Below are 16,737 nucleotides of genomic sequence, written 5' to 3'. Positions count from 1 at the left end.
CTGACTTTCAGGCAACATTATTTATGGAAAAATTCTAAAATATTATTTAAAAACAAAACAAAACAAAATGTAAAAGGCCGCGCAGAGTTACCTGAGCCCAGGAACTCAAGACCAGCCTGGGCAACGTAAAAAATGTCTCTACAAAAAAAAAATAAAACCAATCCCCATTCAAAGTGGCTTTCCTCGGGAGTGCTGCAACGTCAGAAGCCTAAGATGAAGGATTTATTTGCTCCAACAACTCAAATGAAAACGTGGCCGGGCGCAGTGGCTTACGCCTGTAATCCTGGCACTTTGGGAGGCCAAGGAGGGTGGATTGCAAGGTCAGGAGATGAGACCATCCTGGTTAACACGGTGAAACCCCATCTCTACTAAAAATACAAAAAATTAGCCAGGCGTGGTGGCGGGTGCCTTTACTCCCAGCTACTTGGAAGGCTGAGGCAGGAGAATGGTGTGAACCCAGGAGGCGGAGCTTGCAGTGAGCTGAGATCCGGCCACTGCACTCCAGCCTGGGCGACAGAGCAAGACTCCTTCTCAGAAAAAAAAAAAAAAAAGAAAAGAAAATGTACATTTACAGCTGGGCAAAGTGGCTCATGCCTGTAATCCCAGCACTTTGGGAGGCCAAGGCAAGTGGATCACCTAAGGTCAGGAGTTCGAAACCAGCCAGGCCAACATGGCAAAACCCTTCTCTATTAAAAACACAAAAATTAGCTGGGTGTGGTGCCTGGCGCCTGTAATCCCAGCTACTTGGGAGGCGAGACAGGAGAATCACTTGAACCTGGGAGGCAGAGGGTGCAGTGAGCCAAGATCATGCCACTGCACTGCAGCCTAGGTGACAGAGTGCGACTCCATCTCAAAAAAAAAAATACATTTACCACGTGTAACTTACATTTGGCCCTGAGGGCAACATGCAAACTAAAGGGAAAAAGAAAACCCAAATCCTAATAGATATTAAGTGAAAAACAGGAAGGACATTGGCCTATGGGAACGGCCCCAACACCACTTCTCTGCTCAGGGGCTGATCACCGCGCTCCTCCCACCTCTGGGCAGGTGATGATAACCCTGCCTCTGAGGCCAGTGGGTGGGACTTGGGCATCAAAGCCATCACATGCACCTTGTTAATGTGAAGGCAGCACAATTGAGACCCCCCAACTCCCGACCGGCAACCCCAGCTTCCACTCGGGCCTGCAGCAGCTTTATTAAGACGGTAAATGCTGCAAGGTTAATCTCCTACTGAGGGAAATAAAACAAACCATTTCTCACTCCAGCTCATCCCACATGTGTATGAAATACTACAGATTCGGAATGTTTTTACGTAATTTTCAAATTCATTTAAAATGGCTTATACTCAATTTATGTTTACAAACTTTTCAAATGAGAATTTAAAAGCATTACAAACACAGCAAAAACCATGGTGATTTTCAGCTTTCTGCCTACAATACGCACTTTTAAAATACCTTAAGAACCAAAAAAAGCTCACTGGGTCAACACTTTCATCCACACATCATGACCAGTGGAGGAGCTTTCAAGGCTGGCACAGGAGTCCAGAGGCAGCGGCTGTGCTGGAGGCCCTACTCCCAGGTTCTACGACAGTAAAGCTCAACAGCCTCATTCCATTTCTTCAGAAGAACGTGACCGAGAACAGGTTTTAATAATGAAAATGTTCCAAGTGCCTGATCATTTACAAAACCTGGTGCTATTTAAAGCAGTTTTTCAATGTATAGAAGAAAAGGAAACAGATATACAATGCGAAAAATGCTACTTGCTCACCTTGGTGAGGGCGGGGGGCACGGAGTTTCCACAATCTGAGTCCTCTTGGCATCGAGTGTCTGGAAATGGGCTATGAGCGCTTCCAGGTCTTCCTAGGGCAAGCAAGCAGGCACAGATGAGACTGCTTCCCAGGCCCCGCCGCGGAGCCACAGCCTGCACAGCCTTCCCCCAGTGAGTGTGATTCGACTGGGCTCAATCACGTCTGTGAATCGTAACCTACTGTGCCTGTGTCTGAAATGCAGTTTCTTGACACGTTCAAAAGTAACCAGAGCTTGACCTCAAAGGCAGTTTGCTTAAAGGGTAGATGTGTGCACCAAGTACTACCTCACTCCACACCCCTAATGCTCCCCCTGCAAGACCTTCCACTTAGACAAGCCCATCGTGACTTCACTGCAGACACCCTCAGCACCTCTCAGAGCCCAGGTCCAGGCGTCGCACCTGCCTGCCTTCCTGTCTGCGGAGAAGTGTCTGATACATTTCTTGCTCATTTGTTTCCTCCACATCCCTCTGCCCCAACAAAATAGTAAAATATGAGTCCACCAGAGCAAGACCGTGTCTCATTAAAACACTGCCTACACAGCAAGCGCTCAGCAAATCCCTGCTGCAGTCAATCTGTGTAAGAAGGTGTCAACTTTTACTACCATGGAGAGTGACTCGAGGCACTGATGTGCCAGCACAGAGGGCAGCACTGGAACCCAGTGTTCCTGCCTCAGTCCCAGTGCCCGTTTCCCAACATTTACGAGACACTCCCATACCACACCCGAGCCTGACATTTCAAGTTCCTTCTAGCCTTCGGTGTCCTGCTTGCAGCCACGCACACCTGCAGACCATCTTCCCTCCCCCACACCCATCTCTCCAACCTCACCTCCCACCCTGCCTCACTCTCCAAGCTACATCGGCGTCCTCTCCGTTCCTTTAACGGAAACACCGGGTTCCCTCAGCCTGCCACGCCCCACCTCGTGCTTCCTTCAGCCCACCCCTCAGTCTCGGGGTGGACGCCAATCCCTCCCAGAGGCTCTCGCAGCAGGGTACACTGCTTAGTATTCTAAACTATGCAATATTTAAAACACACAAGTTACAGAACTTTATCCAAGGCTCTCCTGTGCACCGTTCCCAGGATAAGGAATAAAGTGTCACCCGCATGTACCCACCCACACATCCCCTGAAGTAACCATTACCTGGAACTCGGTGCTTATTAGTCTCAAGCTTTTCTTCACACTTTTATTACACATGTGTATCCCTAAGCAACATATAGTATTGTTTTACTTTTTTTTTTTTTTTGAGACGGAGTCTCGCTCTGCTGCCCAGGTTGGAGGTGCAGTGGCATGATCTCGACTCACTGCAAGTTCCGCCTCCCGGGTTCACACCATTCTCCTGCCTCAGCCTCCTGAGTAGCTGGGACTACAGGCACCTGCCACCTCGCCCAGGCTAATTTTTTTTTTTTTTTTTTTTTTTTAGTAGAGACGGGGTTTCACCTTGTTAGCCAGGATGGTCTCAATCTCCTGACCTCGTGATCCGCCCGCCTCAGCCCAGCCATAGTACTGTTTTACATTTTTAAATGTCATTAAACAGACTGGGCACAGTGGCTCACACCTGTAATCCCACCACTTTGGGAGGCCGAGGCAGGTGGATCGCTCAAGGTCAGGAGTTCGAGACCAGCCATGACCAACATGGTGAAACCCCGTCTGCACTAAAAAATACAAAAATTAGCCGGCACAGTGGCACACACCTGTAGTCCCAAACTACTCAGGAGGCTGAGGCAGGAGAATTGCTTGAGCCTGGGAGGCGGAGGCTGCAGTGAGCTGAGATGGCACCACTGCAACACTCGCTCCAGGTGACAGAGCAAGACTCCATCTCAAAAAAATAAAAATAAAAAATAAAATGTCAAAATAAAAAAAATAAAAAAATAAAAATAAAATAAAATAAAATAAAATGTCATTAAAGGGTATCATACTGTATATTCTTTCAACTTGTTTTGCTCGACGAGGTTAAACAAACAGTTCAAATCCTAACATCTACGCACCAGGAGAGTTCTGCTGCTGCTACTCGAGGGCAGCAGTCTTTAACCTCGGCTGAACCTCGTCATCACTCGGGGACTGAAGGAGAGCAAAGTGGTAGGGTCTGGGTGACGCCAGTGGCCTAGTCAGTGACAGCCTCTCCACAGTGACAATAAGCTGAACGCTGAAAAGACGAGCCAGGCGGAGTATGGTTGGGGTACAGGTAAGACCACGGACAGAACTTGGCATGTTTGAGACACTAAAATAAAGGCATTGTGGCTGGTAGTGAGCCCACGGAGACAGGTGGAAACATAGGCAGAGGCCAGGACCAAGTGAAGGTGCGAACTAGGTGACCTGATACTGATACATGAGTTCTGTGGGAGCAGAATTCCAAGCTGTCCCCAAGGTCCCCCTTCCCCCAATAATTCCAGGACTGCAAAATAATGGGATACCACTCTCGTGATTAGGCTGCATTACAGACACAGCTAAATTTAAAGAGATGATCTTCCGTGGGAATAGCCTAATCAGACGACCAGTTATTTTAAAGGTTTGAGAGTTCATTAAGATAACATACAAACCCCAGGACTGATAGACTCTCTCTCTTAAGGGAAGCTACTGTTACAATCACCTTAGTTTTGGGCACTGGCGGGAGACATGAAGATGAGTAAAAATGACAGGTAACTGGCCGGGCACGGTGGCTCACGCCTTGTAATACCAGCAATTTGGGAGGCCAAGGTGGGTGCATCACCTGAAGTCAGGAGTTCGAGACCAGCCTGACCAATATGGTGAAACCCGGTCTCTACTAAAAAACACAAAATTAGCCGGTGTGGTGGTGCACGCCTGTAATCCCAGCTACTTGGGAGGCTGAGGCAGGAGAATCGCTTGAACCTGGGAGGCGAAGGCTGCAGTGAGCCGAGATCGTGCCACAGCACTCCAGCCTGGGCAACAAGATGAAACTCCTTCTCAAAAAAAAAAAAAAAAAAGCAGACAGCAGATAACAGCTGGTTACTGAGTGCTTACTTTCTGCCAAGCACCATTCTGAAGATGCCACACAGATGAACTGACTTCCTGTGCCACAACCCTAGCCAGCAGGCCATGCTACTGCAGTCCAGCCTGGGCGACAGAGCAAGACTCCGGCAAAAAAAAAAAAAAAAAAAAAAAAACAAACTGTCAGAGCCTAAGAGGAGTGTGAGGGAAAAGTCCAACCCCATTATTTAAGAGATGAGGACATGGAGAGATCAATGACTCAGGAACAAAAGGGACAAAGGAATGTGGTCAAGAGCTCCTGTTTCAGGACATCTGGTCACACCCCAGTTCCATACCACTTCATGGTTCACCTGTTGGTCTGACTTCCTGTCAAATGGGAATACCAGTGCTAGGGAACTGACCTGGTTGTGAGGATTAAAACCCATGGAGCTGTGCCTGGCACATGGCAGGCCATAAAACTGCCCCCGGTTAGCGAACCCACGAGCGGTAGCCGCAGAACACTCAATCCCAAGTTCAGGACGGATCCTCCTGCAGACCCTGGGCTGAGGAAGAGAGGGAGGGAGACAACCGTGATGGCTGCTATCAGCTGCTATGGGATACCCCGTGGCTTCAGTGCCTTCTTCCCTTAACCATCTGCTGCTTACTCCTCAGGGCTGCTGTGATGACTATCTGTCCTCTTTTGAAAAACGAGAAGGGTGAGGTTCAGAAAAGTTAAGAGTCTTACTCCCAGGCCACACATCTTGCAGAGGCAGCCCCAGGCTCAACCTCAGGTCGTCCTACGCTAAACCCCTGCCTCTCCTCACCACCCAGCCTACCTTTAGAGGGAGGGAGGAGTGGGAGGAAACGCAGAAAAACGCCCATGACACCACACGAAGAAAAGCAAGCACGTTAAAGGAGGCAGCTCCGTCGCTCTTCGAGAAGCGGCCAGACACACGTGGAGACTCGGGAGGGGCGGGCCCCGTCCAGGCTGCCCGGACGCGGCGCCGGGGCAGTTTCTACGGCCTCCAGCTCTCCCGCGGGGCCGGCGCAGCTCCCACGGCGACCCGCAACCCCGGGCGGGGCAGGCAGTCGTACGAGGCTGCACGGCCGCCAGGCCAGGTCTGACTCGCTCACCTCCTCCTTCCGCGAGCGCTTAGACACCTTCTTCTCCATCTTGGCGGCCGTCTTCTCCGCGCCGCGGCCCTTCTCCTTCTTGCCCTTCTTGCCCATCTTGCCGAGTCCCAAGTCGCGATACGACAACAGAGTACGAAACGGCGCGCGCTCTCCGCCCGAAACCAGGTGCTCGTGGGGCGGAGCTCGGCGCACAGAAATGGAGTCACTTCCGGCCTCGAGGTCGAGTCGCTTCCGGGTGGAGGTGCTGCTGGGCGCCCTACGAGGGTCAGTCTTGGAGCTCGGTCTTCGGCAGCGGGTTCGGGGGCCCCGGACTCTGCATAAGGCCTCGGAGAAGATGACCCGGCCTGGGCGCGATGGTTCATGCCTGTAACCTTGGCGGTTTGGGAGGCCTTGGCCGGAGTATCGCTTGAGTCCAGGAGTTCGAGACCAGCCTGGGCAACAAAGCGAGAACCACACCCCCCCCCGCCCCGCCCCATCTCTACGAAAGGAAAAAAAAACATTAAACGGACGTAGTGTCTCGTGCCAGTGGTCCTAGCTCCTCGGGAAGCTGAGGCGGGAAGATCGCTTGAGTCAAGGAGTTCCAGGCAGCAGTGCGCCACTGCACCCCAGCCTGGGCGACAGAGCAAGATACTGTTTCAAAAAACAGAAAAGATGGCAGCCCGGCCTGACATACTGGGGCGATGCTCGCCATTCTCACGCCCTGTGCCCCCACCTAGCCTGTCCCCGTGTCCTAGGAGACGGGCCCTCTGGGTTTTATTTTTTTATTTTTATTTTTTGAGACAGGGTCTTGCTCTGTTGCGCAGGCTGGAGTGCAGTAGCGCGATCTCGGCTCACTGCAACCTCCACCTCCTGAGGAGCTGGGACCCCAGGAGCCCACCATGCCCGGCTAATTCGCTTTTTCAGTTTTCCCAGGGTGCACGTGCCCCCTGTGAAGGCACGTTGCTTAGCCCTGTGTAGAACTGCCTAAGTGGGTAAATCTTGGGGTAACCCCATTTTTTCCCCTTGGACCAATCAAATGAGTGCTGTGGCCTCATTTCCTAGAAAAAAAATTAATACAGTTACAAGAATTTGCAGACCCTAAGTAAGGCAGTCCCGACTGGGCGCGGTGGCTCATGCCTGTAATCCTAGCGCTTTGGGAGGTCGAGGTGAGTGGATGACGAGGTCGAGAGTTCGAGACCAGCCTAGTCAACATGGTGAAACCCCATCTCTACTAAAAATACAAAAATTAGCCGGGCGTGGTGTTGGGCACCTGTAATCCCAGCTACTTGGGAGGCTGAGGCAGGAGAATTGCTTGAACCCAGGGGACAGAGGTTGCAGTGAGCTGAGATTAAGCCGCTTCACTCCAGCCTGGGCGAAAGAGCGAAATTCCATCTTAAAAAAAAAAAAAAAAAAAAAAAAGACGGCCCCTTCCACCTTCCCATTTAAACTGTGCCAGACACCGTTAGGTACTAAGGACATGTCCTCAAATATCGTAACATGGAGGACTTTTGTTTCTTCATCGGTAGGCTAGAGCTAATGATAGCACCCTGCGAGGGTACTCAATTTGTGGAGCCTGAGAAATAAAGATGGGTAAGATCCAAATGCCTGCTAGGAAATTGTACTTACATAATTTGATTTCCCTCAAATTATGTAAGAAATGGCAAAATCATCTGCAGAGTATGGAATGTTATGATTTGAAAGAGCAGAGTGAAAATGCTTATCATTCCTTAGAAGATGTCATCTTTGGACTGGTAATCAAGGAATAAGGCAAATTAAAGGCAAGGACAAGCCAAAATTTGGCAACGCGAAAGCATAAATCAGGAAATAATCTAGTTTATTACTTTGTGTGTGATTCAGCCTTTAATAAATTATCTTAGGCCGAGCACGGTGGTTCATGCCTGTAATCCCAGCACTTTGGGAGGCCGAAGAGGGCTGATCACGAGATCAGGAATTTTAGACCAGCCTGACCAATATGGTAAAACACTGTCTACTAAAAGCACACAAAAAAAATTGGCCAGGTATGGTGGCATACACCTGTAGTCTCAGCTATTCAGGAGGCTGAGGCAAAATCACTTGAACCCAGGCGGCAGAGGTTGCAGTGAGCCGAGATCGCGCCACTGCACTCCGCCTGGGCAACAGTGCGAAACTTTGTCTCAAAAAAAAGAAGAAGTTAACTCGGCTGGGTGCAGTGGCTCACGCCTGTAATCCCAGCACTTTGGGAGGCCAAGTTAGGCAGATCACGAGGTCAGGAGTTCAAGACCAGCCTGGCCAACATGGTGAAACCCCATCTCTACAAAAATACAAAACAATTAGCCAGGCGCGGTGGTGTACGCCTCTAATCCCAGCAACTCAGGTGGCTGAGGTAGGAGAACTGCTTGAACCGGGAGGCAGAGGTTGCGGTGAACCGAGATCGCGCCACTGCACTCCAGCCTGGGCAACAAAAGCGAAACTCTGTCTCAAAAAAAAAAAAAGAAAGAAAGAAGTTACCTTAGATCCAATCAATGACTAGTCACCGAGCAGCCAAGGAGGAATGATTTTCCAACCAACTCCAAGCCTTGTCCATAAACCTAGTTCTTTAAGAAGAAAAATGAAATTAGGGGAAATAATGAGAAGAATAGAATGGGTTGAAGGCCACCGTGGTCTCCAGCATTGCTTGTAGGAAACCTGTGTGGTGGTAGAGAAAAAAAAAAAAAAAGAACCAGTTAGAAGCTGAGCAGAAAGGAGCTGGAGAATTTCACAGAAAGCCAGCCTGGGCATCCAGGCATGATTATCTTCTATGATGAGCTACAAAAGGCTAACTCCTCACTATTGCCCTGGGGAAATAATTCTGTCCCCTCTAGTGTGCTATGACTTTAAGAACACACCTAATCCTTTAACATTTTTCTAAAAATTCTGGGTAAACCCTGAGGCCACACACTTGAAGCAGAAAAGCCCTTCATTCATAGCTTATCTGTCTGCTGTACATTACAGTGGCGCCCACTTCGGGCCGGAGAGAGGCAGAGCGTACGACCTATTGAAGATTTAGGAGGATCTGGTGGACACGGGGTTTAACGCTTTTATTATCTGAAAGAATCTTGAAGCTAAATTAGAAGGCTCTTGGATTACAGGCATCATGGTGATTTGTGTGAGATGGACATTCTCATTACTGAGAAAGACAGCAAATAGAACATCTAAAAATGAGATCAGATCCTAAAACAGTCAAAAGATTAAGTACAGGGCTCTATTTTAGTAAAATTCACATTGTTGAAACTTTAATGGATTATCTTTAATCTATCCCAGCTTTTAGAGTGTATCTTTTGTGTGATCCGGCGCCCTCTGCTGCCTTCAAGTTAAACTGCAGAAGAGAAAAAAAATCTGTTCATACTAGACTAAAGTTTTGGAAAATATGCTGACTTCTAATTACCCTCACCACAAGTAATCAATGTGATTGGAAGGTTCTGCCAAGTGTGGTATGGATTACGTGGCTCTTCGCACGTTTCCCATCAGGAAAGTGGGAATAATGAACTAGTTCACTTACTACACAGGATTCTTCGGAAAATCAAGTGGAACAATAATAAAGTTTAGGAAAGTAAAAAAGCAAAATCCAAAGGTTTTTGGTTTTTTTTTTTTTTTTTGAGACAGAGTCTCACTCTGTCACCCAGGCTGGAGTGCAGTGGCACAATCTCGGCCCACTGCACTCTCCAGCTCCCAAGTTCTTATCTCAGCCTCCCAAGTAGCTGGGATTACAGGCATCTGCCACCACACCCAGCTAATTTTTGTACGTTTCGTAGAGACGGGGTTTCGCCATGTCAGTCAAGCTGGTCTCAAACTCCTGACCTCACGTGATCCACCCAACTCGACCTCCCAAAGTGCTGGGATTATAGGCATGAGCCACCGCGCCCCGGGTGTACTGAATTTTTTCTACTTCTTTGAATCCATTCCAGAGAGAGGAATCATAAGATTTCCAACTACAATCAGAGATTTATCTACATGTTGCTTATATACAATAAACTGGACATATTTCAAGTGTGCACAGGCGGCTAGGGTGAGGCAGGTGGGTGCTGAGGAGTAAGAGGGATCTACATTTGGCCCCTGCTGTCTGAGAAGGACCACCCACTCAGGAGAGGCCTCAAGGGATGAGGAGAAACGAAGATGGAATTCGTCAGCCTTGACGTTCCAAATTGGAAACCTGGAAACGTGTCCCATCTTCTTCATGAAGATATTCCAATGTCTTTCTTTCTTTCTTTCTTTTTTTTTTTTTGAGTTGGTGTCTCGCTCTGTCACCCAGGCTGGGGTGCAGTGGAGCGATCTCGGCTCACTGCAACCTCCGCCTCCTGGGCTCAAGCAATTCTCCTGCCTCACTCTCCCGAGTAGCTGGGATTACAGGTGCCCACCACCATGCCCGGCTATTTTTTTGTATTTTTAGTAGAGACAGGGTTTCACCATGTTGGCCAGGCTGGTCTTGAACTTCTAACCTTGGATGATCCACCCGCCTCAGCCTTCCAAAGTGCTGGGATTACAGGTATGAGCCACCGTACCCAGCTGATTTTCCAATGTCATAGCATAAAGCAATATGTGATGTTCTTCTAATTAAAACAATAAATTAAAGTGTTTTAATATGTATTAATACTATCAAAGCCAAATAAAAATCTAGAGATGGATCTCTAAACAAAACATCTTGTATGGGAATCATAGAATTATATTTTGAGGCATATCCACAGGCTGGAGTGAACTTCAGTATGTCCAAAGAACAAAGATAAGGTTGGGGGTTTTATTAAAAAGAGAAATGTGGCAGGCGCAGTAATCCCAACACTTTCGGAGGCCAAGGTGGGTGGATCATTTGAGATCAGGAGTTCGAGACCAGCCTGGCCAACATGGTAAAACCCTGTCTCTACTAAAATACAAAAGTTAGCTGGACGTGGTGACACATGCCTGTAATCCTAGCTACTCAGGAGCCTGAGGCAGGAGTATTGCCTGAACCCAGGAGGCAGAGGTTGCAGTGAGCCAAGATTGTGCCACTGCACTCCAGCCTGGGCAACAGAGTGAGACTCCATCTCAAAAATAAAAATAAAAAGAGAAATGTGGCTGGGCGTGGTGGCTCACGCCTGTAATCCCAGCACTTTAGGAGGCCGAGGCGGGCAGATCACCTGAGGTCAGGAGTTCGAGACCAGCCTGGCCAACATGGCGAAACTCCGTCTCTACTAAAAATACAAAAATTAGCAGGGTATGGTGGCCGGGCACCTGTAATCCCAGCTACTAGGGAGGCTGAGGTAGGAGAATCATTTGACCCCAGGAGGTGGAGGTTGCAGTGAGCCGAGATCACGCCACTGCACTCCAGCCTGGGTGACAGAGCGAGCGTGGGTCCATCTCAAATAAATAAATAAATAAATAAATAAATAAATAAATAAATAAATAGAAAGTCTTGATTAGTTTGCATTTTTCTAGGGTTTTACAAAATGGAATCCTACAGCCAGGGACAGTGACTCACACCTGTAATCCCAGCAGTTTGGGAGGCCGAGGTGGGTAGATCACCTGAGGTCAGGAGTTAAAGACCAGCCTGGCCAACATGGTGAAAACCCGTCTCTACTAATAAAAAACAAAAATTAGCCAGGCATGGTGGCACATGCCTGTAATGCCAGCTACTTAGGAGGCTGAGGCAGGAGAATTGCTTGAACCCAGGTGGCGGAGGTTGCAGTGAGCCGAGATGGTGGCACTGCACTCTAGCCTGGGTGACAAGGCGAGACTCAGTCTCAAAGAAACCTCCCCAAAACCCACCATTTAAAAATGAAGCAATGCTCTGTAATCCCAGCACTTTGGGAGGCCGAGACGGGCGGATCATGAGGTCAGGAGATCGAGACCATCCTGGCTAACACGGTGAAACCCCGTCTCTACTAAAAAAAAATACAAAAAACTAGCCTGGCGAGGTGGCGGGCGCCTGTAGTCCCAGCTACTCGGGAGGCTGAGGCAGGAGAATGGCGTAAACCCGGGAGGCGGAGCTTGCAGTGAGCTGAGATCCGGCCACAGCACTCCAGCCTGGGTGACAGAGCAAGACTCTATCTCAAAAAAAAATAAAAAAAATTAAAAAATGAAGCAATGCTGCCTTTTAAGGAATATAGTAGATACAAGTTATTTGGACCATTCCTCTCATTCAAAACAAAAAAAAAAAATACTGGCTAAATGTTGAAATAACATCAGAAAGGCCTCCGAAAGCTAATAAGGCGTCACCAAGTCAAACCTTAACGGAAAGTAGCAACAAAAACAAGCCGTTGGACTCTGAGACAGCTTTTACTTTCACGCATGAGCCAGTCTTGCCATACTTAACTTTGGTTTTGACAGCTTCCAAGGGCAAGATAAATGTAATCAAATCCAAGGGTGTCCAAGATGGGATATAACAGAGAGCTCCCCAGATTAAGTCAAGATTTCAAGAGTTCTGCCCCAAAAGGGTAAGATTGAAGCAGGCATCACCCTACGCCCGTGACCTAAGGAACCACAGAAATCAGCTCAGTGCTGTGGGAGACGATCTCACAACCTGGCCAATTTGTATATTTTTAGTAAAGATGGGGTTTTGCCATGTTGGCCAGGCTGGTCTTGAACTCCTAACCTCAGGTGACCCACCCGCCTCAGCCTCTCAAAGTGCTGGGATTATAGGCGTAAACCACCTTGCCCAGCTAGAAACACTTTTTTTTTTTTTTTTTTTTTTTTGAGACAGAGTCTCCCGGTCTTCCAGGCTGGAGTGCAGTTGCACCATCTTGGCTCACTGCAAGCTCCACCTCCCAGATTCACACCATTCTCCTGCCTCAGCCTCCCGAGTAGCTGGGATTACAGGTGCACACTTCCACACTCAGCTAATTTTTTGTACTTTTTTGTAGAAACAGGGTTTCACTATATTCGCCAGACTGGGCTCGAACTCCTAACCTTACAATCTACCCACCTCAACCTCCCAAAGTGCTGGGAATACAGGCGTGAGCCGCCTCGCCCGGCTAGAAACAATTTTTTTTTTTTTTTTTTTTTTTTTTTTTTTTGAGACAGAGTCTCACTCTGTTGCCTAGGTTGGAGTGCAGTGGCACAATCTTGGCTCACTGCAAGCTGCGCCTCCTGGGTTCATGCCATTCTCCTGTCTCAGCCTCCCGAGTAGCTGGGGCTACAGGCACCCACCACCTCGCCCAGCTAATTTTTTGTATTTTTAGTAGAGACAGGGTTTCACTGTGTTAGCCAGGATGGTTTCGATCTCCTGACCTCGTGATCTGCCCACCTTAGCCTCCCAAAGTGCTGGGATTACAGGCATGAGCCATCACACCCAGCTAGAAACAGCTTTTAATGTCATATCAACAACAGTGAGCCAAGGATTGGCTCTGAGGAAGCCATGGACTTTGTGTGCTCCCTGTGTGAGACGGCAGGTTCATGTCTGTCCCCCGTGCGTGTGTTCCCTAACCCTACCCAGACAGAGCCAAAGCCTCACTTTCCTGCATGCAGTAATCAGAGATGCCAGACCAGAGGAAATATAGCAATCAAAGCAGGCAAACTTGTTGCTAAATATGTTTTTGAAAGAGTAAAACTCCTTGACCAGGCCGGGCGCTGTGGCTCATGCCTGTAATCCCGGCACTTTGGGAGGCCAAGGCGGGTGGATCACAAGGGCAGGAGTTCAAGACCAGCCTGGTCAACATGGTGAAACCCCATCTTTACTAAAAATACAAAAAAAATTAGCCAGGTGTAGTGGTGCGCACCTATAATCCCAGCTACTCGGGAGGTTGAGGCAGAGAATTGCTTGAACCTGAGAGGCGGAGCTTGCAGTGAGTCGAGATGGCACCACTCCACTCCAGCCTAGGTGACAGAGCAAGACTCTCCCTCAAAAAAAAAAAAAACTCCTTGACCAAATACTTCAAGACACTGATGATTCTCAAAGTAAGCAGATTTTTTAAATCCTATAATGTCAATGTTTTGAGCATCTGGCTTCTTAACCCAGGAACGAGCTGTTTTCCAGCCTGATAATCCCATAGTCAACAATGTATGCTTAGGGTTCATAGTGGTAGCCCCTGAAATTCTGGCTGCCTGGCCGTGGAAACAGTTTGCACTGAAACCCCCTAATTCTAAAAAAGAATAGCTTTTTTTTCTCATTGTTCCTACATAGACTCTCATCACGAACCATCTGGAGAAGGCCAGATGTTTACATTTCACGGAAATGTGGTCCTGAAACCTTCATTCTGAGTGCAGAGCTAACCACATCCTCCTATTCTTGGCAACACTGGTGAACGATTTATTACTACAGAGCAGGTGACATGCAGCAGAGGCATCTACGCTAGAACCTGAGGGTTGCTATGTTGTAAGAAGCATGCCCAGGCTTATATTAGGACTCTCTGCTGGAGAATTGGTTCACTGCTGTCCAGTATTTCAAAGACATACCAGAAATAACATTCTTATTATCTGATTTCCAAGTAAGTCAGGGTGTTCCTACTTTTTTTTTTTTTTTTTTTTTTTTTTTTGAGACAGAGTCTCACGCTGTTGCCCAGGCTGGAGTGCAGTGGCCGGATCTCAGCTCACTGCAAGCTCCGCCTCCCGGGTTCACGCCATTCTCCTGCCTCAGCCTCCCGAGTAGCTGGGACTACAGGCGCCCGCCACCTCGCCTGGCTAGTTTTTTGTATTTTTTAGTAGAGACGGGGTTTCACCGTGTTAGCCAGGATGGCCGCGATCTTCTGACCTCGTGATCCGCCCGTCTCAGCCTCCCAAAGTGCTGGGATTACAGGCGTAAGCCACCGCGCCCGGCAGGATGTTCCTACTAATAGCACTTCCTTTTCTGGTACTGAGAATATTCCCGAAGGCCAGGCGCAGTGGCTCACGCCCTGTAATCGCAGCACTTTGGGAGGCTGGCGGGGGGAGGGCGTGGATCATGAGGTCAGGAGTTCAAGACCAGCCTGACCAAGACGGTGAAACCCCATCTCTACTAAAAATACAAAAAATTAGCCGGGTGCGGTGGCGGGTGCCTGTAATCCCAGCTACTCTGGAGGCTGAGGCAGGAGAACTGCTTGAACTCTGAGGGCGGAGGTTGCAGTGAGTCAAGATCACGCCACTGCACTCCAGCCTGGGCGACAGAGTGAGGCTGTCTCAAAAAAAAAAAAGAATACTCTTGAAACTGGCCGGGCGCGGTGGCTCAAGCCTGTAATCCCAGCACTTTGGGAGGCCGAGACGGGCGGATCATGAGGTCAGGAGATCGAGACCATCCTGGCTAATACGGTGAAACCCCGTCTCTACTAAAAAATACAAAAAACTAGCCGGGCGATGAGGCGGGCGCCTGTAGTCCCAGCTACTCGGGAGGCTGAGACAGGAGAATGGCGTGAACCCGGGAGGCGGAGCTTGCAGTGAGCTGAGATCCGGCCACTGCACTCCAGCCTGGGCGGCAGAGCAAGACTCCGTCTCAAAAAAAAAAAAAAAAAAAAAAAAAAAAAAAAAAAAGAAACTTAGTGCATTGTGATAATTCATGTGCCCTGGCTCTCTTCCAGGGGATTTTATGTCCCTGGGACATAAAATTCACTTTATGTCCCAGGACAAAAATGTTAGACTGTTTGTTAGATGTTAATAAATGATTGATAAACAGTGAATGAAGGCTGGGCACAGTAGCTCACACCTGTAATCCCAACATTTTGGGAAGCCAAGGCAGGCGGATCACCTGAGGTCAGGAGTTCAAATCCAGCCTGGACAACATGGCAAAACCCCATCTCTACTAAAAAATACTAAAAATTAGGCCAGGCCCTGTGGCTCACGCCTGTAATCCTAGCACTTTAGGAGGCCGAGGTGGGTGGATTGCCTGAGCTCAGGAGTTTGAGACCAGCCTGTGCAACACAGTGAAACCCCGTCTCTACTAAAATACAAAAAATTAGCCAGGCATGGCAGCATGCACCTGTAATCCCAGCTACTCAGGAGGCTGAGACAGGAGAATCACTTGAACCCAGGAGACAGAGGTTGCAGTGAGCCGAGATCCAGGCACTGCACTCAAGCCTGGGCAACAGAGTGAGACTCTGTCTCAAAAAAAAAAAAAAAAAAACAGTCAATGAATAATGGCCCCAGGGGCTCGTAACGGGGTGCAGGGAACATGTATCCAGCATGGTCAGAGCAGGGGAATGTTTTAGTTGGACGTGGAATACATAGGGCTCAATAGTCTCACTGCAAATCAGTAACTCTGACCTTTAACATCCCCATTAAAGAATTTGCTGTCAGAGCCAGTCACAATGGCTCACACCTGTAATCTCAGCACTTTGGGAGGCCAAGGTGGGCGGATCACCAGAGGTCAGGAGTTCGAGATTAGCCTGGTCAACATGGTGAAACCCCGTCTCTACTAAAAATACAAAAATTAACTGGGCGTGGTGGTGGGCACCTGTAATCCCAGCTACTTGGGAGGCTGAGGCAGGATAATCGCTTAAACCTGGGAAGCGGAGGTTGCAGTGAGCCAAGATCACACCATTGCACTCTGGCCTGGGCCACAAGAGCGAAACCCTGTCTCAAAAAAAAAAAAAAAAAAGAATTTGTTGTTGGCTCTCACTCTGATTCATATCTCATATTTGCCTATGTTTCTTTCTTTTTCTTTTTTGCTGTAGCCTGGGGCAGAGCAGAGGGGACTGCTGTAGCCAAGCACCTGGAAACATGGTCAACACCGAAAGTAAAAACACAAACTTGGTTTTTCCAGGGAGCTGGTGGAAACTGACCCAAGGCAAAAGCGAGGCGCAGGTGGAATTACTGAGAGGTTGTGGAGGCCTCCTGCTCCCCTCTCTGATGCCAGACGCTCTGTGTGGGGCCCCCCAAAACGTGCCTGGCACCCCAGTCCCTCACATGTTCCCTGGATACGGGGAAATTGTTTGTTGTTGTTGTTTGTTTTTGGTGTTTGGTTTTTTTTTTTTTATTTTTATTTTTATTTTTATTTTTTTTT

General features: G+C 48.5%; 1 protein-coding gene across 16 annotated transcripts in view; it reads right to left on the bottom strand.

Moving 5' to 3' along the window:
* The window catches only part of KLHDC4 (kelch domain containing 4), a 61,233-nt gene extending 55,172 nt beyond the window's left edge, over window positions 1-6,061 (bottom strand). For 14 of the 16 annotated variants that reach the window (XR_004055371.1, XR_004055375.1, XR_004055369.1 and 11 more), the window contains exons 1-2: window positions 5,865-6,061; window positions 1,768-1,859 (exon numbers count right to left, since the gene is read on the bottom strand). Coding sequence is in view for 3 of the 16 variants with exons in the window: in XM_010355584.1 (XP_010353886.1) it covers window positions 1,768-1,859; window positions 5,865-5,960 (188 nt within the window). In the remaining 13 variants the exon portion in view is untranslated. The remainder of the gene's footprint in view (window positions 1-1,767; window positions 1,860-5,864) is intronic. The other 2 variants (XR_004055379.1, XM_030924670.1) reach the window with 2 other exon arrangements.
* Window positions 6,062-16,737: the final 10,676 nt, after the last annotated feature.

This window comes from Rhinopithecus roxellana, chromosome 20, assembly GCF_007565055.1.
Source record: "Rhinopithecus roxellana isolate Shanxi Qingling chromosome 20, ASM756505v1, whole genome shotgun sequence".
Lineage (NCBI taxonomy): Eukaryota > Metazoa > Chordata > Mammalia > Primates > Cercopithecidae > Rhinopithecus > Rhinopithecus roxellana.
The sequence above is the reverse complement of the archived record's forward strand: the minus strand, read 5'-3'. Positions and strand labels throughout refer to the sequence as shown.